Consider the following 23,037-nt stretch of genomic DNA (forward strand, 5'->3'; position numbering starts at 1 on the left):
ACCATCTCAGTGTGCCCCCACTAGGCTCATAGAGTGTGAAATGCAATGCGTCACTTCATTTTATTGGTTTTACTTAGCTTTAGTTAGACTCTGCCCTCAAAGGCTCAAATGCCCCAGGACTAACCTTGACTCTAAACATATCAAAGTCACTGCGGGTTGTAACTTGCAGTTGGGACATGTGATGTTACCTTCTGAATTTTCTTTCCTGGTGAGCTATCAGGAATTGTTTCTAATTCATTAGCTCTCTAGTTCTTTCTTTCTTCCTTCCTTTTTAAATCTCTTTATCCCTTTACCCGTGGCAAATTCCTTCCAATGAAGAACTTTATATTATATTATATATATATTATATATTATATCCTCTTTGCCCTTTTGTCATGCTTGGTGATGGCTGCTGGGTTTGCATTTAGAGTTGAACCTGTTCCCTTTATCCCTTCATTTTATTTTCATCCGTCTTTTTATATTTCCCACTCCCCATCCTCTTCCCATTTCTCAAGGGCATTTTTATGAGTTTCTTTACCTCTTTGCTTTTGTAAAATATGTAGAGTTTTTCAACGCTCAGTTTATATTCGTCATTCTGTTTGCCTGGGTTTTGTTTGTCTGTTTTGAGACAGGATATCATTTTGCCCTCAACTTCACTCTAGTCAGGATTAACCTTGAACTCCTGATCTTCCTGCCTCCACCTATGTCAGGTCTCCATTTCATGAGTGCTGGGATAACGGACGTGCCACACCGCCCAGTTTATGTGGGGCTGAGAGTCATGTGTGCTAGGCAAGCTCTATCCCAAAGGAACTACATTTTAAACTTTTGGTTTTAGAACATTGTAATGTGTAGGAAGTAGAATAATATACACCCGCCTCTACTTCCAAGAACTCAATACCAGTAGTTATTGCTTCTTACCCACCTTGTCTTATCTCTGCCCCACTCGCTTCACCCAAGGACAGTTAACTTCATCCAGAAATGCTTCAGTATATGTAATATACATTGAAATATACAGACCTTAAAAAAAAAAAACTGAGATAGGATCTCACTGTGTTTCCCAAGCTTTCCTCAAATTCTGGATCCATCTGTGTCAGCCCCTGACTCTTTAAGAACTCTTGTAAGATAAGTATAATATCATCCTACCTCAGAAGGTCCTGTCAGGTCAGGGCTTACATCTTCTTTCTTTACAGCCTTTTAAATGATTTCTTTATCTTTATTCTATACGCATTGGTGTTTTACCTGCAAGTATATTTATGTGAGGTGTTAGAGCCTCTGGAACTGGAATTACAGACAGTTGTAAGCTACCATGTGGGTGCTGGGAATTAAACCCAGGTCCTCTGGAAGAACAGCCACTGAGCCATCTCCAGCCCCAAATGTTTACATTTCCTATTGCCTCGTGAATCTACTTAATAGTTATTTCTATTCCACTTTAGTAAATGCTGTTGACAACTGATAGAGGAAGACATTTCTCCTCTTACGATGAACAGACTCTGGAAACATCCTTGGCACTTGGTGGGCAGCGCTGTTTCACTGAGTGGAGTTTCTGTGTCACGGTCTCTGTGCTTCTCCGTTATCTTCTTTGTCATGAACCAATGCCACACTGTCACTGCCTTAGCCGAGCAGTTAATTCTACTGTCTCAGGACAAGGGCTTCCCCACCAATCTTTTTGTAAGGGTGATAGCTTTGTAAGGGATTTTATTTTTTTGTATTTCTTAAGTTTTTAGAAAAAATACAATTATGATTTTAGTTGTGATTACATTGAATTTACAGGTCAATGTAGACTGATAGCATGGACTGTCCATCAACTTAGATTGTCTCTGCTCTCTTAAGTAGGCTTAATATTTCTCTATCTGTCAGTCTGCTGTCTGTCATGTCCCGGGCAATGGTGCCATGCACCTTTAGTCCCAGCACCCAGGAGGCAAAGGCCAGCCTGGTCTACAAAACCACACAGAGAAACCCCGTCTCAAACAAAACAAAATAAAACAAACAAACGAACAAAAGGAAATATAAGTGAAACGGATACTTTTGGTATAGTTTCTTTTTTGTAATTTTCATGCCATATATTGATCATATTCTTTCCCCCTCCAACTTACCTCAGATTTTCACCCCCTTCTTACCCACCCAGATTCATATTCTTTCTCTCTCAAGAAAGCCAAACACAAACCCAAACAAAAGAAATCACAAGCCAAAACCATGGAGCCCGTTTGTGTTGGCCAACCATATCTGAGCATAGGGCCTGCCCTGGAGTGTGAATGATACTAGCTGTTGTCACTTGATTAAAGAAAACTGATTTTCCCTCTCTAGGCATGTTGCTTACATATGTTCTTGGTTACGGATGGGACTTTGTGTCCACTCTTCTCCATGCTGGGTTTTTGTCTGGTTTGAACCTGTTCAGGTCTTATGTGCTGTCACAGACTCTGAGTTCCTATGTGCCTGTTGTGTCTGGAAAACACTATTCCCTAGATCCATCCACCAACAATTGGGACTCTCTTTCCACCTACTGAGCCTTGAGCACAGGCGTGTGATAAAATCATCCCGGTTACAGCCGGTTCTTATAAAAAATTAACAGGTTAAAGAATCTTCCAGTCTGTGATCCAGTTTCAAAATGACTTAAGTGTTTCATAAATAGTTTAAGTTCTACATTTTAATTTGTTATAATGTCTTCTTTTGCAGCAATTTGCGGTTTTTGATGATTGCCTTAGCGTATGCCATACCACTTGGTGTGTTTGCTGGCTGGTCTGGAGTTCTGGACTTAATTTTAACACCAGTGCATGTCAGCCAAGTGAGTATATGTGTCTGTGTATGTTGTAGGAATTTTAGTTCATTTAATTTATAAGTAATTATGATATGTTTTGCTTTTAGCCTCAGGGATTAGGTAAAACGTTGCCTAAATCATTGTTACAAAAACAAGATTTCTATGGGACAGCTAAAAACTTGATTTTGAATTTCAGCCATGAATTTCACATTTCTTGGACTGCTATTACTACTGATAAACAGAAGAGAAAAAATTCTTAGTTTTGTTAACCTCATCATTTATCCTTGTTTCATACCTGATGAAGTAAATTATGAAACTGTCACCTGATATATTGCTATTCTAAGTACTTTCTTGTCTCAGAATTAGGAAATTTTTTTTAAACATAACCTTGGCCAGCAAGATGACCCAATGGGTAAAAGCATTTTCACCCCTCATGATCTCAGTTTGATACTCAGAGCCCACATAGTGGAAGGAGAGATCTGATTCCCAGAAGCTGTCCTCTGACCTGCATATATGCATGCATACACATACACCACACACACACACACACACACACACACACACACACACACACACACACAAGCACACACACACACTCCCACAAGCTGTCCTCTGATCGGCATGTCACATGTCACACATATACAGATTCACGCATGTGCACATGTAAATGCAAAAAAAGAAATGAAATCAAACCCTTTCACCATGCTCAGTACCTTTACCTCATTCTTTGTGCTTCCAGATAGTATGGTAGGAGAGGCAGAGAGGTTTAGCGAGGCAGCTAGAAGAAATCCAACACATTGGTATGCTGTCCTAATTCTATGAATGAACAGAATGAAAAGCCATCTGCTTTTAATGAACATTTGTATTGTTTCTATTTTTTCGCTGTCACAGGAGGGCTGTGTGACCATTCTCATGTGTGGCTCTTGATGCTCCCTTGCACAGTTCTTTTGGTTGTATGTCTAGGAATAGAACTTCTGGTTTTTCATGCACACTTCCTTTGACAAGCTATGTAAAACCTGGAGGCGGCTGCATCCATTTATAATCCCGCCAGCAGCGCTTGGTGTTTCTCCTGTTCCATGTCAACAGAGCACTTGCTTATACAGCAGTATTAGCGGCTTGTTCTTTTTTCATAGATGGGCTAATGACTGTGTGTTGTATGCATCTCTGCACCCTTGCAAGGCAGAGGATGAGGCACCCCTTCTACTTTTTTTCCCCCAAGACAGGATTTCTCTGTGTAACAGTTGTGACTGTCTTGGAACTCACTCTGTAGACCAGACCAGGCTGGCCTCCAACTCAGAGATCCACCTGCTTCTGCCTCCCAAATGCTGGGATTAAAGGGGTGCACCACCACTGCCTGTTCTCTGTATTGCTTTGGAGCCTGTCCTGGCACTCGCTCTGGAGACCAGGCTGGCCTCAAACTCACACAGATCCACCTGCCTCTGCCTCCCAAGTGCTGGGATTAAAGGCCTGCGCCACCAACGCCTGGCTCCCCTTCTACTTTTATGAAGAAAACTAATCCCATTTTCATAAGGGCGGATCTCTTATGACTTTATTATTGAAAGGCCTCTCCTTTGGCTGGAGAGATGGCTAAGAGGTTAAGAGCACTAGCTGCTCTTCCAGAGGTTCTGAGTTCAGTTCCTAGCAGGCACATGGTGGCTCACAACCATTTATAATGAGATCTGATGTCCTCTTCTGTTATGCAAGTATATATGCAAATATCCATATCCATAAAATACAGAAATAAATCTTTTTTTTAAAAAAGACCTTTTCTCACCATACTCTCACACCAGGGATTCAATTCCAACACACATGTGTTTTGGGAGGACACCAACATTAGACCATAGCAGAGCCTTTACCACAGGACAGAGGCTTACTTTAGTTTTCTGATCTGTGTTTGGGATGGCAGGCATTCCAAGTGTGCTCAGTTAAATAAGAAAAAGTACAAGTCTATGTAAGTGATGCTGATTTTTGTGTATCTGTGCCTTGTGATACATGAAGAAGCCCTTCCAGGTATCTGTCTATGTATAAACTCTGAAAGATACAGTGTCCATGATCACACCAGGTATTAAAGCAAATTTAAAATTAAATGAGAGCAACAAAAAATAAAGAAAGGTTATTGGGTAGAATTTAACTAAATAAATACCATTAACAAAAGGAAAAGATCACAACTGGCTTGAAAAGACCAGCATCAATACAGCTAGACATGAGTTCTTCTTAGCCTGGCACACAGTGCCACTCACCCAGGGGTGGATGAGAACATGCGGGGCTGTGCTAGAGAGGTGGATGGCTCAGTGGGTAAAAGGCTTGTCACACAAGCATGGGGGAGGACCTGTGTTTAGATCATCAAAAAGCACGAAAACCAGTGACAGAGGCGTGCGTCTGCAGTACCGCTGCTGCTGCAGTGAGAGGAGAGCGATGGGAACACCTGAAGCCTGAAGGCCGTCTTAGCACTGACGTGCGAGAGACCCTTTCTCAAAGAAAGTAAAAGGCAAGGTGGGACTAACACCAGAAGTTGTCCTCAACACGTGCACCATGACATGAACATGCCTGCATGCGTGGCATGTGCTCATGCTGCTGTGAGCGCACGCGCGCACGCACACGCGCACACACACACACACACACACACACACACACACACACACACACACACAGAGATTTTTTTAAAAGAGGAAATAATGCTCTGAGCATTGAGTAACAGATAACAGATGCCGGAAAGGGAGAGGAGTAGCCCTGCATTACTGAGCTTTCTTGTCCCCAGTGCCAGTGCTGTGGAAAACTAGAGATCATATAAGTGCCGGGGCTTCCTTGTCCAGAGAGCCTTTGTGTGCTTCCAGTAGAAAATGCCACAAGAGTTACTGAATTAGAGTAGGCTAGGCTACTACTTCCTCCATTCTGAGGACTGCAGGATAAATTTCTTGTTCACAGCAATTTAGGACAGCATGTATAATAGTCAGACTCCTGGCCACAGCTTGACAACTCTTTTTGCTCATGTTATTCTAGAGACTTGGACTGCTTCTCCTTTGTACTGATTCTCTCCCCTGGACCTCGTCATTGCAAATAGGTGTCCAGATCCAGAGGGCAGGAGGTGGAAAGAGAGAGCAATCATGGAGGGTCATAGAGCTGTCTTTAGTCAGGTCCTCGACTCCATTAAGGGAACTCAGTCACATGATCACACATGCCAAATAGGAGAGGATGTGCAGTCTACCTGAGTGCCTTGTCACAGTTAGAAATGTGATTCAAAAAAGCAAAGATAGGCATTAGCTTGGGTGACTCAAGTGCCAGGTGGTTGGGCTTTGTGTGTAGCTTCAAGGAAAGCCAGCAACTCTTTCTGAGCAGAGTGACTGGATAGTGTACAGAACAGATTTCCAGGGGCCATTTCAGGAGTTTTTTTTTTTTTTAATAGGGGCATGGAAGTAAGAAATGAAGTGATGGACAAGTAGGCGATTGTAGGAAGACAAAAACGTATTCAGTATTCTGAAGGAGGCACAGAGATTCCATTACAACGACTAACAAGTGTTCAGTCCTTTACATATAGTAGCTGACTTTACCTCAAAAAGAACTTCCTCAGCCCTGTGCTCCTGACTTGAAGTGTGTGGGGGACAGAGGGCATTAGTGATGTGCAAGTGTAGGTGGTGTTGTCAAGAGCCCTGAGAGAATGTAACTTTAAATCTAATCATCTAAAGTAGGGATGAGCTGAGACAGGAGAAGCATCCTGAGGTGGAATAGCCACTAATGCTCAGTGAGCACTTGCTGTGTGTCCCGTCAAGCTAAGTCCTGGGCACAGATCATCTCATTCATCATTGTGTAGTAAGAGGTGTAGTCACTGAGCTCGTCAGTAGCAGGAGCATAGATGTTTTCTGAGTTCAGCTTTTCTTTTTCTATTTTCTTGCATTCATCAGACTTCTAAGTGACGGGATATTGACAGAACACAACTTACCAGGAGGAAGGCATTACTGTGACTTACGGTTTAGTCTCCTCTCCTCCCTCCCCTCCCCTCCCCTGTCTTCCCCTCCTCCTCTCCTCCCCCCTCCCCTCCCCTCCCCTCCTCTTCCTCACATCTCCTATCCCTTGATGCAGTCTTAGATATGACCAGATGTCTTAGCAACAAATGATTTTCTAGTTTTATGTATGATGATTAGATTTAAACTTCTTGAGGTTAGCGACTGTTTTCTGTCCTTTCTTATTGAGAGTTCTTAGTACTAGTCAGTACTAGACAATGCTAGTGTACAGCACATACCTGAAAATATTTAATGGCATTATTTTGTTGATTTAAGCATTCCAGTAAAAATTAGTGGGGGATATAATTATGTTGATAAATTTGTATTCATTAGTTATACATGACTCATTTTATCCATTTTCTTTGGGTGGGGGGGTTGAGACAGGTTTCTTTGTGGTTTTGGAGGCTATCCTGGAACTCACTCTATAGACCAGGCTGATCTTGAACTCACAGAGATCTGACCACCTCTGCCTCCCAAGTGCTGGGATTAAAGACGTGCACTACTACCACCAGACTGTTTTATCCATTTTCTTAAATAATATTCCTACATTTGTTGCCAATTAGCTGTTAATATTGACTATAGAGGATTTCATTTATGCTAGTCTTGTATTAATGTGTCTGCTGCTTTGTTAACAGGTAGATGCTGGCTGGATTGGATTTTGGTCTATAGTTGGAGGATGTGTTGTTGGGATAGCTATGGCGAGGTGAGAATATTTCATATCAAACTTGTAAGTGATGGGGGTGGAGGGAGAAGTCAGTAGAGAAGTGGGTTCCCCAAAATGAACATTATTTAGGAAAGAGCAGAAGAAAAGGCCAGAAACAGTCACTTGTTTAGGTTACAAGGAGTGCTCATGTGGCAAAAAGGATTCCAGCCACAAGAAGCCTGCTTAGGAGCAGCTGTCCCACAGTGGTTTCTGAAGGCCAGAAGTGTATTCCCAGTGTAATTAAGTGCCTTCTCCTTGTTTTATTGGAGAGCAACATCTTCAAATGCCTCTCCCCCAGTGGTATAATTTTAAAAAATAGTAAAAAGATAAAGTAGCAGTTAGCAAGAAGGAACCACAAACCAGAACATCTGTGGGCTCAGAGATGTTTGATGGAAATGTCTATAAAGGTCTCTAATGTCCTCAGACTCTCTTTCATCCAAACCCATTATGATAACACATTCTTAGAGTGGGTTAGAAGAAGAAAGAGGGTTCTTTATTTTTTAAAAAAGAAGTCTTAGAAATACAAATGCCACTCATTCCTGTGACATTGTAAGAATGAGTGCTATTCACTGTCCAAGACATTGCATCTCACCAAGACCAGCAATCACTTCACCAGGAAGAAGAGAATCTGATTACATGTTTGAGGAGATCAAGTAGATACACAAATCCTCTCAATATCTAAACCCTTAAACAGTTGACACAGGATAATATATATAGACTTTGCAGTTTTACATGGTGTTTCTGGGATGATGTAGGAATTAAGTGAATTTATAACTTCCAGGTCACTTTCTTTTGTTCTTTTTTTTTTTTTTAATGTTAGAAAAGCATAGAAGAATAAAATCTAAAAGCTAAAGGTTTGTGTGAGGAAATCTCTCGTCTGTGACAAAAGTCACACACAGTTTTCCTATAATAAATAATAATAAGCAGTGAGCTTGGAATTCAGACAAGCATCTGCCATCTCCTTGGAGACACATCTTTCCAGAGTATGTAGGAATTGCTCCTTGACAAGAACAAACCTGTTACTAATCAAGCAGCCCATTCTTCCCACCAGTAGGTGGCGGCAACTCTCATATCATAGAGTCACTTAGTCCAGAAAAAACGCTAAGGAACATGAGCACCCACAGCATTAGAGAGAGAGAAAGAGAGAGAGAGGGGGGGGATAGTATTGCAGTGTTACAAAGGACAGCTGCATAGAGAGTAGGCATTGCACTCAGCTTTGAAGGCAGATGGAAAGAACATGCTTCATGTTATATTGGGGGCATTTCTATAATAGAAATAATGCCGGAGAATGGAGTAGCTGTTTAGGTACAGCCAGAGCTGTGGTAGGAAGAAAAGCAGCAAATGGAAATGGCGGGGGAAGGGGGCAGGGTGTGGTGGGGGTAGCGAAGGGCATAGTTTTCAGTTCAGGTAGATTCAGGGAAAGAGTAGTAAGTTTTGAGAATCTGAAATGCTGTAAAACTCGCAGCTTTCTGGGATAATATCCAGCACCCCCCACTCCCCGACTGATTTTTCAGGTCTCATTTGTGGCCCAGGGTGGCCTTGAGCACTCCCTTCTCCTACCTTGGCTTCCTGGGTGCTAGGATTACAGCCATATGTTACCATAGCTTAGCTGTCTTCTTGCTCTTAGAAAGTTTACAGTCTATTAAGAAGACCGGAAATAAACAAATGCAAAAACTAACAATTTCCAACAGAGGAAAGCTGTTATGCAGATATAAAACAGAATGTAGGGCCACCTTGGGGAGGGCTTGAGTGAGCATGAAGGGCCATGTTGAACAAGACCTGGGTAAGTGAAGGATAAGCAGGAGTGAGCACTTGAGGGTCTGAGTGTTAGTATTACACCAGCAGAAAGGCAACTACAAGCAAGTACTAAAGCCAGACCCTGCTGTGGGAACCAACCTTAGTGTAGATGAGGACGGAAAACAGTTACCCATTGGAAACGGGTAGGAGAGCAAAGTAGGGCCTGGTCATGTTGACTGCCAGATCTCTGCAGGCATCTGTGTGCATTCTTGGTGTGTGACTGCTGGAAGAGCCATCAACACTAAAACTGGCCTAATATGTATTCATTATAGAATGTTTAGAAAGTGTAAGAATAAAATAAAAGTCAATTTAAAAAGTCAAAATCTATTGTGTGAACTGTGGACTCCAAACAAATTATCGTTTATATTTTGCAGGAGGAAAATAAGTTATTATTAAGTAACATCCTAGACACAAACAAAGAAGTAAATATATATTTATAACTGGCTTTCCTGTCTCGAAAAACAAAACAAAACAAAAAAAGCTATGCAGGGAAAATTCAAGTAATAGTTGCTTAAACAAAGTATGTTGCTAATTTAAACAATACTGAAAAGTCTAGCTAGGATTAATGTAATATTGTTTCTTTTCAGGTTTGCAGATTTTATCCGGGGTATGCTGAAACTAATTCTTCTCCTCCTGTTTTCTGGGGCTACACTGTCCTCCACATGGTTCACCCTGACCTGTCTAAACAGCATCACCCACTTGCCTTTGACGACAGGTGAGCCAGGTTATTTTTGAGCTTGGGCTCAATATTTTCCGTTCACAGAAATATACATACTCTTGACAGTAGGACCTCGTCTTGCTGTCTGTCATTGCTCAGTGTATAAAGAAGCAGGCTATGGCAGTGGCCCTATTGGTAAAATGCCTTGGGGAGGCACCAGGACCTGAGATCAGATCCCCATAACCTGCATAAAATGGTGAGGTCAGGGGGCTAAGAGACATGGCTTAGCTCTTGCAGGGGACTTGTTGTTGGAGTTTCTTTTTTACTCTAGCCCCATGTTGGAATGCCCAAATGTTGGTTGTTTTACTCTTTAGCTCTTAGCTCTTTTGGGGGCTTGCTATCCAACTACCAAGTAAATCACACACGGAGGCTTATTCTTACTTATGAATGCCCGGCTGTAGATTGGCTTGTTTCTAGCCAGCTTTTCTTAATCTAAATTATCCCCATCTATCTTTTGCCTTTGGGCTTTTTCCTTTTCTTCTGTAACCTTTCATTCTTACACCATGGATGGCTGGGTGGCTAGCCCCTTCTTTTCTCACTTCTTAATCTCTCTTCTCCTTCTCTCTCTCCTCTCAGATTTTTCCTTCTATTTATTTTCTTTACCTGCTAGCCCTACCTATCCTTTCTCCTGTCTCACTACTGGCCATTCAGCTCTTTATTACACCATCAGGTGTTTTAGACAGGCAAAGAATCACAGCTTCACGAATTAAACAAATGCAACATAAAAGAATGCAACACATCTTTGCATCATTAAAATAAGCGTTCCACAGCATAAATAGATGTCACACACTTAAAATAATATTCGACAACAAGGACTCAATTCCTAGCAGGCATGCTGGGTGGCTCATAACCACATGTAACTCCATTTCCCAGGGATCCAACACTTCTGGCCTCCAAGGGCAATTGAACTTGTGCGCATACCCATGCCCATACACAAATTTAAAACTGTTTTGTTAAAGGCTGGGGGCTCAGACACAGGCAGATCCATGTAGCTTATTGGCTCGCCCGCTTGTCCCAACAAAGGGACTTCAGGTTCAGTGACAGACCCTGTGCTAAAAAGTAAAGTGGACAAGGATCAAGGAAGGACACCCAAAATCAGTGTCAGGCCTCCACATGCATGCACTTGTGTGCATGTGCAAACACGCACATGTGTACATAACACAAATATGAAGAGGCGTCCCTTGTCCCATCGTCATGAGGAAAGAATCCAGGGAATAATTGCATATTTCCCACAGGGAAGTGTCCTCTTTACATTATCTCATATGTGTGAAAATGCTTTCATATAAAATTCACACTAGAGCATAACATATTTTATCCTGTTTATAATTATTACTAAACAATACAATAAAAGCAAAGCATGATTCTACCTAAATTATACCTCAGTATAATTCTCTGAGCTGGCTTGGTCCTCAGTTTATATGGCATTATCGCATCATCTGTACAGAAACATGGTTTCTGGAAACGCCTTTTGGAAGCTGCTGTATCCAGCTTGCTTAGTTTGTGTAACTGACCAAGAATATTTGTAGTTGCTGTTGTTTTTATTGTTATTATTAATATAAATTCTGAGTTTTTTTCCTGTGGTTGCTCTAGTAAGTTGTATAAATGTAGCAGCTCAACAACAGCCCAAAGTATTCTCTTATATCCTGTGGAATGGAAAGCGACCTGCCAGAGGGGCCTTGGCTAAGAGCATCATGGGGACTTTGGGAGAATCTCTTTCCACCAATGATTCTTAGCATGCTACAGCCCCCTTGACTTTGTTCACAGTTGCGTCTGTGCTCTCCTGTCCCCCCACCTCTATTTTCAGGGATCCTTGTCTGACATTGGGCCCACTCTGATAATCCAGGATAATCTCCCAATGTCAGACTCCCTTTATTAGCACCCTTAATTCCAACTCAGGCTAAACCCTCATTGCCCTGTAGGGCAACACATTGATAAATTCCAGAGACCGAAACATCAGTCTTTAGGGGAAAGGAATCATTCTGCTGGCCCCAGGGGCTTGTCCAGGTTCCTGTGATGGCTCACTGAGGAAGCCAAGGGACTCCATGACTGTTTCTTCCTCTTTTCTAGTAAAAGTGCTAAGACGAAGGTTTCTTACTCATCTTACCAGTAATTTTTAGCCACCATGGATTAGGTGCTCAATTATAGGATTACTTATTGTGAAGTATGTTGAGGGATTAATGTTATAGCAGCATTTGACATTTGATAAGTAGGAGCAAATAAGAATCTGAAGGCTTGAAGGGGCCACTTGGCCAGCAGCATGTGGATCTCCCCCCCTAAATGCTTAGAATTTCTGCACATCCTACTATGGATCTCTGCAGTCTAGAATTAGAACCAGGATCTGTACATGAGCAGCATTAGACCCTGGGAGTCACAGCCACTTTCACACAGGTAATAAGCAATAGTGTAAGGTTGCCAGACTGCCCCAGCCAGGCTAGAGTGCTCCAGCAAACTCACAGGGGCTGCCCTGGGACTTGACATCTACTGGACTCCACTGCAGCCTCCAGTCCAGGGACATTCCCTCTGCCAGTAGACTGGGATTCATTCTGATGATGTCCCAGCTTCCAAAAGTTAGTTGTTCAACAGCTGGTGTAGTGATGAGCAAAAGTCCACAGAACTGATCTGGAACAGGCACTATTCAGTGTGATTGCATTTGGAGCTCTACAGTTGCCCATTAGAGGCACACACCCTGCAGTGGTTGTGGTCATTCTTTCCTCTGTGGATACTACTGTTTAAGTGGCTGCTAAGTTGCAAGACGTATACACTTACTGAACTGTTTGCACCTAAGTGTGTGAGCAGAGTAATTGTTAGCTATTTATTTTGGCCTTGGAAGCACCATTAAAAATTGATACTGTACTAAGTAAGCATTAAGAACAGAGACAGTAGGCTGTCGAGACGGCTCCTTGGGCAAACATGCTTGCTGCCTCACCTCACAATCTGAGTTCAAGCTCCAGACCCACACAGAGAAGAAGAGAGTTGCCTCTAAACGTGTGAACCCACACAAACATACCTGTTAAATAAGCAAATAAATAAATCTAATTTTTACATATACCAAGATTAAATAAATAAATTTTTAGATTAAAAAAATAAGTTTTCTTTTTTTTTTTTTTTTAAGAGGGAAAATGCTGGGAACTTCTGCTCCTACCATCTACTATCAATCCTTTCTTTAGGTGTGAAGCCAAGGTGTCCAGTATAATAATTAGACACTGACTAAAATTCTGTGACTGTTTATATTCCAGTGTTCCTATGTGGGGTTTCAAACAATTAGGCAAGTGTTCCCAGTCATATTTTGTTTTAAATTTATTTAATTGTATGTGTATGGTTGTTTTGCTTGCTGTATATCTGTGCACCACATGCATGCGATACCCATGGAGGCCAGAAGAGGACATCAGATCCCTTGGAAGTGGAGTTAAAGACAGTTGTGAACTGCCATGTGGGTGCTGGGAATCAAACTCAGGTCCTCTGGAAGAACAGCCTTAACTGCTGAGCCATTTCTTCATCCCATTGGGCCAGATTTTTTATTTTTATTTATTTGTTTTTACCTCATTCTGGTATAGTTTAGCAATTGGGCAGTACTCAGGTGCAACCATTTTAGTTTGCAGCTCATCTTGCCCATGGAATTACATGCAGATTTCTTTTTATGATCTCATTTAGAAGTCAGTAACTGTGAGACTCTACAAAAACATCGTCAGGAGTGCTTGATGACAACAGTCGGGTATTGTAAGACAGTGCAACTTTCAGGTTCAGGTGCAGCTTCATCTCTGAGTGGAAGCATTAGGAGGAATTTAACTTTTACATCTGCTTTTGTCTGGGTTTGTGTAGTAAGCATATCTGTCTTTTACAGTCATTTGAAAGCTGCATATCTTTTTAATCTTCCACTAATGTAACTGAGATGATCAAGACCACGTTTTCCAGTCTCTGGTCAAAAAATTCTGCTGGGAAGAAAGCTAAGAAGCAGCACACGCCAGGCGTTGGTGGCGCACGCCTTTAATCCCAGCACTCGGGAGGCAGAGGCAGGTGGATCTCTGTGAGTTCAAGGCCAGCCTGGTCTCCAGAGCGAGTGCCAGGATAGGCTCCAAAGCTACACAGAGAAATACTGTCTTGAAACAAAACAAAACAAAACAAAACAAAACAAAACAAAACAAAACAAAAAAAGGAAGCAGCACACTTCTAAACTAAATCAGGGCTGGATTGAAAGGTTGAGTTTGATGTACTCATCTTGACAACCAGGAAAATGTTCACTATACTGATGTCATGATATTTATATAAATTTTACTGCTGTTTTCAGTTGCAAGTCAGTTTTTACTGTCACTTTGATATTACTAAAAAATAGTTTTAACTTCCCCGGGTTGAGAACTAGCTTGAGCCGCCTTCCCTCTACGGTGTCATGGCCTTTCTTACTTCATACTGTGTAGCACGCTTAGCTATTCGTTCTCTGAATGAACCATGCTCTCCTTGCCAGGTGGAAAATCTGGAGCATGGATTTGTGTCTCATAAATTCTGTCCCCAGCCTTGCACCTGGGAAGGGAGATGAGGAGGGAACATTATCTCATCCTGAGCCTCAGTAGACAGAACTTCCAGCCTGCAGGATTCAGCAGCCGCTGGCTGTCACTCTTTGTCATTCAACACAAGCTACAGTGAAGGCAAAAGGGCACATTTTAATGGAACAATGGGGAATTTTAATAAATCTATCACAGATACTCCTTCTGCCTTTGTAAAAACCTGACCTAATTCCTTTTAAGTGAAAGAGGTTCCATGAAGGGGAATTTACTACAGAATCTAATTATGGACAGATCTAGACCTCGAGGTTGATATTTAAAGTCAGTAATGGCAAATTCGTGTTTCTTTTTAGTGGTCATTCGTAGTCAGGAAATGTGTAGCTCTCTTTCCTAGAATGCTTAGTGTTTCTCCTATGGATTTTATAAGGCAGGAGAATCTCCATGAAAAGTGTGAAGCAGTCATGCTACATAGCAGTGTTGTGGTCAAAACAGGCAGTGTCTGTACCCTAAGACTGTCTCAACTGTCTCTGTGTCCGTAAAGTCTGCTGTGCCAGTAGGAACAGAATCATCTGATGGCATGTTCCTCAGAGTATCCTTGTCACTAAACAGTGGCTAGTGTATACCCATAACTGTGGACGTAATAAGCTAAAAGCCAGTTAAGTTTTCTCTCACTGCTGTCCCATGACAACCCCTATTAGTCTCTGTGTAGTCCACCCATCTTGATATTAGTGTTGCCATCTCTGCAGAAGAAAAACTGGGTCATGGCTTTGTCTCTGAAGGCACAAGGGGTTGATATATGAACTTGCTTACACACGTCCTCTTGGAGACTGTCAGCAGTATGCATTTTTTTCCTCTTAGGAAAACTTAGTATTTAAAATTCCATTATTAATTAACTGAAGCATTTACAGTGGAGCAAATAAATAACTTCATGACTAGATAACATGAGCTTCAAAATCTTGTGGCTTTTGCTATAAACAAAACGATGCAAGCACATTATTCACCTGACCTGAGAATGAGATGTCTAGCCCTGTTAGATACAACTCATGCAGCCATTTTTTACTGAACAGATGAATGCTTGGGAAATGACATTTTGAAAAATGTTAGCACTTTTGCGTTGAGTTTGCTGAAACAATATAATTTGACTGTTTGACAGCAGTTGCCTTGGGAGCGATTATTCATCTAATTTCATCTCAGCGTACTAGAATGAGTGTGGGATTGTTACCCAGAAAGTCTGGGGTGAGAGTGGAGGAAGGTGTCCTACCGGACAGATGCCCCATAGAGCCATAGCTGACCACAGTTGGCTTCAGTGTCACCTCAAGAAAGGAAGCATCCCCAGCTGTTGAAAGGCGTATGATTTGTAGGCCAGGGAGTGAGCTGCTTCATTTCCATGTGCTTTGCATTTATTTAGGTAATTATTCCCATTTCAATAGCATACAAAAAGCAAAAGTGTACACATGCCCCCTCCAGCAATGCCCCATTTTAATAGCATGCAAAAATTAAATTCATACTCATGGCCCCTCATAGAGTAACGAAGATGATTTTTAAACATATTTTTAAAGAATAGGGAGGGAAGCTTTCAGGAATCAAGATAAAAAAGAGTAACTTAACTCTTTTCAGTTTTGTTACTCTTACTAATGGCCATTAGTAACAGCTCAAAAAAGGAAAGTAGAATATGCATTAAAAGAAGAGAATGGGTTTGTGAAACCCAGGATGTAACACTCCTAAGAGCTGGGAAGGCGGCTCACAATAGTGTGAGAGTCCAGATTTGAAACACCAGGACCCATGTAAAGAAGCCAGGTGCAATCATGTAGGTCTGTAGCCCGTTGCTGCACAGTGGGGTGCCCTGGAAGCTCACGGGCCAGCTCTCCTGGCTGATGCCTGTCTCCAGGAAGGTGGAACAGAGGACTGACACCCAAGGTTGTGCTCAGACACCCACACGTGCACTGGGACATAGACACCCATGTGCATGTACTGTGTGCATACACAAAGGATGCTTCAGAAATGACTTCTCAACATAATAAAATGCTCAGAGGATCCGCTGAAGAAGATCATGTAATATTTATTTGTGGAAATGTTCAAGAGAAGTAAGTCCTGGGTAGAAGTGTTTGTGGCGGGTGGAAGGCAGTCAGTCAGCGCTTATGATTTACTAGTAGACTGCCTTTTTCAGAACCATAAATAATTTGGTGGGTCTGGGAAGTGTCTGATAAACCTCCATGCTGGTATCATTTCACAGCCGGTCTCCAGGCCCACTCTTTCAAGGGTTATTTGTTGTGCTTCATTTCTGCAAGATAATTACTTTGCCTTTCAGCCATACAGAACTGTAAACATAGCAGGCAGTCAATTTTTATGGGACTAAAGTATGCCAGCAAAGAGGCCAAACAAGGGTGCCTGCAAATTAACAGCACAAAAGGAAATCATAGTCACTAATGACATCGCACCCAATATTCCCATCCTCATCTGGGCCGGTTTCATGGACCACATGCTTAATTTTCAGCAGATTATGAGGGCTCCAGCAGTTATTTTGTAGGGAGAAACTGTGATGATGTGAAGAGAGTCACAGCTCAGTAATGGAGAATCAGAGAGCCAGGCCTGGTGACACACACCTAGAACCGAAGCTACTTGGGAGGCTGGAGCAGGAGGGTCATAAGTCCATTGCTTAAAGGGGCTGTAAAGTGTCTGTATGGATGTGGTTTTGGGTTTGGTTTTCAGGATTTATTTTTATGTGTATATGGGTCTGTGCATGTGAGTGCAAGTGCCATGGAGACCAGAGGGTTCTGGAATTATAGATGGAGATCCGTTGACAAGCATGTCTACAACCTGCTTGGTCTTGGGGACTGAATTCAGGCCCTCCCAAGAGCAGTGCATGCTCTTAGGCACTGAACTATCTCTTCAGCCCCTGTAGATGTGTTTTGTTCTGTGTGTTCAGGCTGCTCCAAATCTCTCTCTCTCTCTCTCTCTCTCTCTCTCTCTCTCTCTCTCTCTCTCATATGTAGATAGCATTGTGAATATTTCCATTTACTGCTTGTTATTTCTTTTCCTTTTCACCTGACTTTTTATTTCCAAAAGAGGTATTTTCACTTACAAGTTTACTTACAAGTTTCCCAGCTTACTCCTGAAATAAAATTTCTGTATGTGTTCACCATATGAAAACTCACCTATAAAGTGTATTCATGTCCTAAACCGACTTTAGAAAAATTTCTTAATTCTCTCAAGGTAATTCATAATAAACTTTATTCTTTTTGCATGACATTTTATTTCCTTTTTATTTTTTATTTTTGTTGTTTGTTTGTTTGTTTGTTTGTTGTTTGAAGACAGGGTTTCTCTGTGTAGCCCTGGCTGTCCTGGAACTTACTCTGTAGACCAGGCTGGTCTCAAACTCACAAAGAACTGTCTGCCTTTGCCTCTTGAGTGCTGGGATTAAAGGAGTGCACCACCACTGCTCAGCTATCTTCTTTCTTTTAAAAAAATGTTTATGTATTTTTTTTTAGGTATGAGTATTTTGTTTGCATATATGCCTGCATGCCAGAAGAGGGCATCAGATCTCATTATAGATGGTTGTGAGCCACCCATGTGGTTGCTGGGACTTGAACTCAGACCTCTTGAAGAGCAGCCAGTGCTCTTAACCACTGAGCCATCTCTCTACTCTGTTATCTTATTTCTTAATAAAACTGTAAACAAATCTTGTCCATCTAGGAGTACCAGAAGAGTTTGTTTTTTTACGTTCTGGTAAATGTCTTCTTGCTACAGAGTTAAAATTTGTCACTCATCTGCTTCAATGACCTTTACCCGTCTGGTACAATGTATCATTCAATAAGTGAACCTTGGGGCTGGAGAGGTAACTGAGTAGTTAAGAATGTGCTGTGCTCTTGTAGGGGACTGGAATTTGGTTCTCAGCATTCCTAGGGCATCTCACAATTTTCTGTAACTCCTCCTCCAGGGGGAACCCAAAGCCTCTGGTCACCAAGAATGCCTGCACACATGTGCACATAACCACACACACAATTAAGAATAATAAAATAATGAGATAAATGAACCTCATGCTGGAGATGTAGCTCAGTTGGTGGAGTGCCTTTGTAGTGGACATGGGGCCCTAGGGTCCATTCCAGCCCCACATGCTCTGGGTATGGTGGTTCATGCTTGGAGGCAGGAGAATCAGAAACTCAAGGTTTTCTTCAGCTGCATAGCCACTTCAAAGCCACCTGAGCTATTTGATACCCCGTCTCAAAAGAAATAATAAAAATAATAAAATTTAAGTGGAATCTCTTCTGTAGTATTTCAGATATACCTTTATCTGATGGCAACTTGCATATCTCCCACAAGGGACTTATTATTGCTGTTCAGCAGCGAGCCCTGGAGAGCAAGCCACCCCCTCCCTCTCATGTTAGTGGCCCTTAGCATCTGGAGATAGCTAGCCTGTCTGGCCTACGTCTGAAATTTGAACACACACCCTCCCCACAGCTCAGCAGCCATGTCAACACACCACTGACCAATGCTGTCCCTTTGGTCTCACCCTCCCTAGCATATCAGGTATCAGGGTCTTCCTTTAGAATGGGCCTGTGAGATGGCTCAGGAAGTAAAGGCACTTATCATGGGGTGGGGGATTGAACCCACTTAAGGGTGAATGGAGAGAGCTGACTTTACAGAGTTGTCCTCACATATACATTTAACAATAGTAACGTTTTCAAATGTGTCAGAACCCCTGATAGGTGGTTGTGAGCTGCCTGGGTGCTGGGGACAGAACTGAAGAGTGGTACGCATTCTTAACCTCTGAGCCATCTCCAGTTCCTAAATGTTTTACATTATAAACAAAACATTCCTAGAACTGATGTACCCACCTTCCTGCTGTGCTCCCAGCTGGAGACCCAGGGGGATGGCTGCTTATGATCAGGCTTGGAATTACCTTCTCTTATGATTAATGCACATGGGGGACCTTGGAGGATTTCTTGGCAGGCAATGGTGACCAAGGTGCTTGCACGCGCAAGGTGGGTTGGGGGTGTCAAATATGCCAGACAGGAGCTTAAGTGAGAAGTTTTATGAGAAAGAGGGAGGGGGGAGGAAAGAGAGAAAGGTAAAGAGACCCAGAGACAGAGGACAGAAGAGAAGAGGGAGACAGGAAAAGGCCTGTCTGCCCCAGGGGAACAGATGCAAAGAGAGAACTAAGTGGACTTGGTCTTTCTTTTAAAGGGGTCCTTTGCACCTGCCTGCTTACTAGTAGTCATGGACCCTGGGCTGACCAGGGTACTGCCTGAGTACATTCGCCAGGTGACAGGGGCAGGCCAGCATAATGCCTGATTCCTTACACCTTTTTCACTGCTAGAAATGGCTGCCAAGCCAGGAGATAGCAGGAGGGATCCCAAACAGTGTCTGCTTACTGCTGTAGCCTCGCAGCCCACATGTGATAGGCTGCTGACAAATTCTTTTGAAGAAAGACTAAGTTTTCCCTGGAAGATGCTTAAGCAATAATTTTTGACCCACTCTTGCAGATAGATGATTAAAATTCTTTTCATTTGTAACCCTTGGATGCTCTGCCTTCGGTTCTGTCAATCTGTCTCCATGCAATCACTTCCAGCTTTGGTATTGAATACAGATTTGAGGCACCAGCCATGTGTGTCAGTACTATTGAGTAAAAAGTACCAACCTTTGGTGCCTTTCAGTCCGACACAGTGGCTTGGTAGCAAGCTAGAGCCTGTAGTCCTGGGCAGTACTATTATTAACACTGTTAGATGGGGATTCATGGAGGTGACATAGAAATAAAAGGAGAGCATCTTCTACAGGAGCAGAATTGTCCTTTAATCAGAACAATGAAGGGCAACTGTCTCTCCAGGAGAGGGGAGCCCTGCATAGGGCCTCAGGGGTCTACAGGGCACAGAAGGGAACTTTCAGGGTGGCAGATTCCATCTGCAGTTCAGTTCCTGTAGTCTCAAAGTGGTAGATACCAAGGGAGGTAATGACTCCCACCGGAGGCTTTTAGGTCATTAACCCTTCACTTTACAGTTGTTGGGGGATGTGTTGTTGTGGTTTTCTTTCAGGACTTTAGTCACTTCAATTTAAGACACTTAATTTACCTGCCCCAGTGAGTTGATAAGATGATCAAGTTTGGTAACATGTGAATGCTGACACAAAATCTTCCAAGTCCAGAGTTACAAAGTTGCTGCTGACCTATCTTCTTTGTTTTGTTTTTCAAGACAGGGTTTCTCTGTGTAGCCTACACTATCCTGGAACTTGTTCTGTAGACCAGGTTGGCTTTGAGCTCAGAGATTCACCTGCCTCTGCCACCCAAGTGCTGGGATTTTCGGTGTGTGCGCCCCCACACCTGGTATATAGAGCCTAGATAGAGTCTCATTAGATGCTGACTGCAGCAGTGCTTGTTCTTATCTGAATTTGGAATTTATTTTGCTTTTATAGAAAGGGTTCCAAATAGATCAGGCTTGCCTCAAACTCACTAGATAGTCAAGGGTGACCTTGAACATGTCATCCTCCAGCCTCCACCTCTAGACTCTGGGATTATAGTGTGCATGGATGCACATGATTTATGTGGTGCTGGCATCAAATCTGGGACTTTGCATTTGCCAGGCAAGTGCTCTACCACTAAGCCACACCCAGCCCTACTTGGGAGTTTCTTTTGTAACTGCTGATCACCTAGGGCACTGGTTCTACACCTGTGGGTCACAATCCCTTGGGCTGAATGGTCCTTTTGCAGGGGTCACCTCAAACCATTGGAAAATACAGATATCTACATTACGATTCATAACAATAGCTGAACTACAGTTATGAAGTAGCAATGAAAATAATGTTATGGTTGGGGGTACCACATGAGGAACTGTATGAAAGGGTCACAGTGTTAGGAAGGTTGAGAATCACTGACCTTGGGGTTTGTGTATTTTACTTAATGAAAATGTATTCATATGTAGTTTTCTCCCTCTAAAGTATAGTTATTTGGTTTGTCATGGGAATGAATACTTCCAGGGCTGTGATCCAATTTATGTGCCTGACATTCATCAGTTTTTTAACTATACTTTGTATTATACAGGATTTTTTTTTTCAGCAGCAGACCCATGAAATCTTATTAGCTTTTTTGAAAAAAATCTGCATCAGCACTTCATTTGTGTTTGTTCTGCTAAATTACCTTGACGTTTTAATTGAAAGGCAGTTTATTATAATTTTTGTCTCACTATTATAAAAAGTCATGGAAATATTTAATGATCGTGTAGTTTGAACCCTCTGTGATGAGCATCCTGTCTGCTTGACTTTGAATAGATGACACTCACTCACTGAATATATCAAGGCTGAACTGAAATTCAAGTAGAAATCAAATTCAGACTTCTGACAGCTTCTACGCTCTGCATGCCCCTGAACGCTAAGGGATGTATGTATCGAATCAGTGTGCTCTCAGCTGTCTTTACCTCATTCTGATTAGAAGGACGTTCACTTAACTCTTCCCTGTGTAAATTGTTTGAATCTTGGGTTTCTGCAGTAGAAAATGATTTCAGCATAGCCATCCAGTGATGTTTGTGTTTTAAAGCCCTCTTAATCATTTTTTTTTTGGGGGGGTTTCGAGACAGGATTTCTCTGTGTAGCTTTGGAGCCTATCCTAGCACTAGCTCTGGAGACCAGGCTGGCCTCGAACTCACAGAGATCCCCCTGCCTCTGCCTCCCGAGTGCTGGGATTAAAGGCTTATTCCACCAACACCTGGCCCTCTTAATCATTTTTTATAGAAATGAAAGAAGCAAATAGTGAGATTGAAGAGATGGCTTGACCCCTGCTGCTGTTGCAGAAGACCCCAGGGTACCATTCCCAGCACCCACATGGGGCATCTCACAACTACCTGTAACTCCAGCTTTAGGGGACCCAGCATCCTCTGAATTTTTCTCCAGCCCCATTTAGCTTGTCTTTAATCTCTGCATAAACCACAAACAGCATCTCAGTGACTGTCTCACATGTGTCTGTACCCACACACATAGAGCATAAAGTCCCAGACATGGAATTGCTACATCAAAGAGTAAACACATTTATTTAAGGTAGATATTTCCAGATCACCAACCAGAAGATGAACTATGAGGCCATCAGCAGTGTTTAACCTCAGTAGAACTTACACTTTCCAGGAACATTTCTTCAGAGGCTCCTTATGAGTGTGGGCCAAGAGAGCTGCTTGGCCTTGAGGTTGTCTGACAAGGTCTGGCTTCTCCGACTGCTATTCCTCATGGGTAGTCCATGTATGTCTGTGTAGCAAGCATGGTAAAAGTCAGTAGACTGTCATGTCACCTTCAAAACCCTGTGTACCTCTTATTATATTTTTATTTGCCATATCAGTTCTCTTATATCATCATGATTGTTTCAGTCATTATATTTTAATTTATCTGATTATAATTTCACTTAGGGATATAGCTCCTTCAAAAATAGAAACATAGGATTTTCTTTTTGTAAGGGGGTTCTTTGTTTTGTCTTGTTATAGTTTGATTTGTTCTGTTTCGAAACAAGATCTCGCTGTAGCCCAAACTGTCTTGAGAAACCTCTGTGGAGTCCAGGCTGGCTTTGAACTCAAATCCTCTGTCCCCCCCTCCTTAGTGCTAGGTTTACAGACATGAGCCAG

The 23,037-nt window shown here is 42.3% G+C and overlaps 1 protein-coding gene across 1 annotated transcript in view; it reads left to right on the forward strand.

The window, feature by feature from the left end:
• The window catches only part of Slc49a4 (solute carrier family 49 member 4), a 72,989-nt gene that overhangs the window by 40,842 nt on the left and 9,110 nt on the right, over positions 1–23,037 (forward strand). Inside the window, 3 exon segments of the mRNA XM_027412766.2 lie at positions 2,653–2,761; positions 7,368–7,435; positions 9,820–9,947. Coding sequence (XP_027268567.1) covers positions 2,653–2,761; positions 7,368–7,435; positions 9,820–9,947 — 305 coding nt within the window.

Source organism: Cricetulus griseus, chromosome 4 (assembly GCF_003668045.3).
Source record: "Cricetulus griseus strain 17A/GY chromosome 4, alternate assembly CriGri-PICRH-1.0, whole genome shotgun sequence".
Taxonomy (NCBI): domain Eukaryota; kingdom Metazoa; phylum Chordata; class Mammalia; order Rodentia; family Cricetidae; genus Cricetulus; species Cricetulus griseus.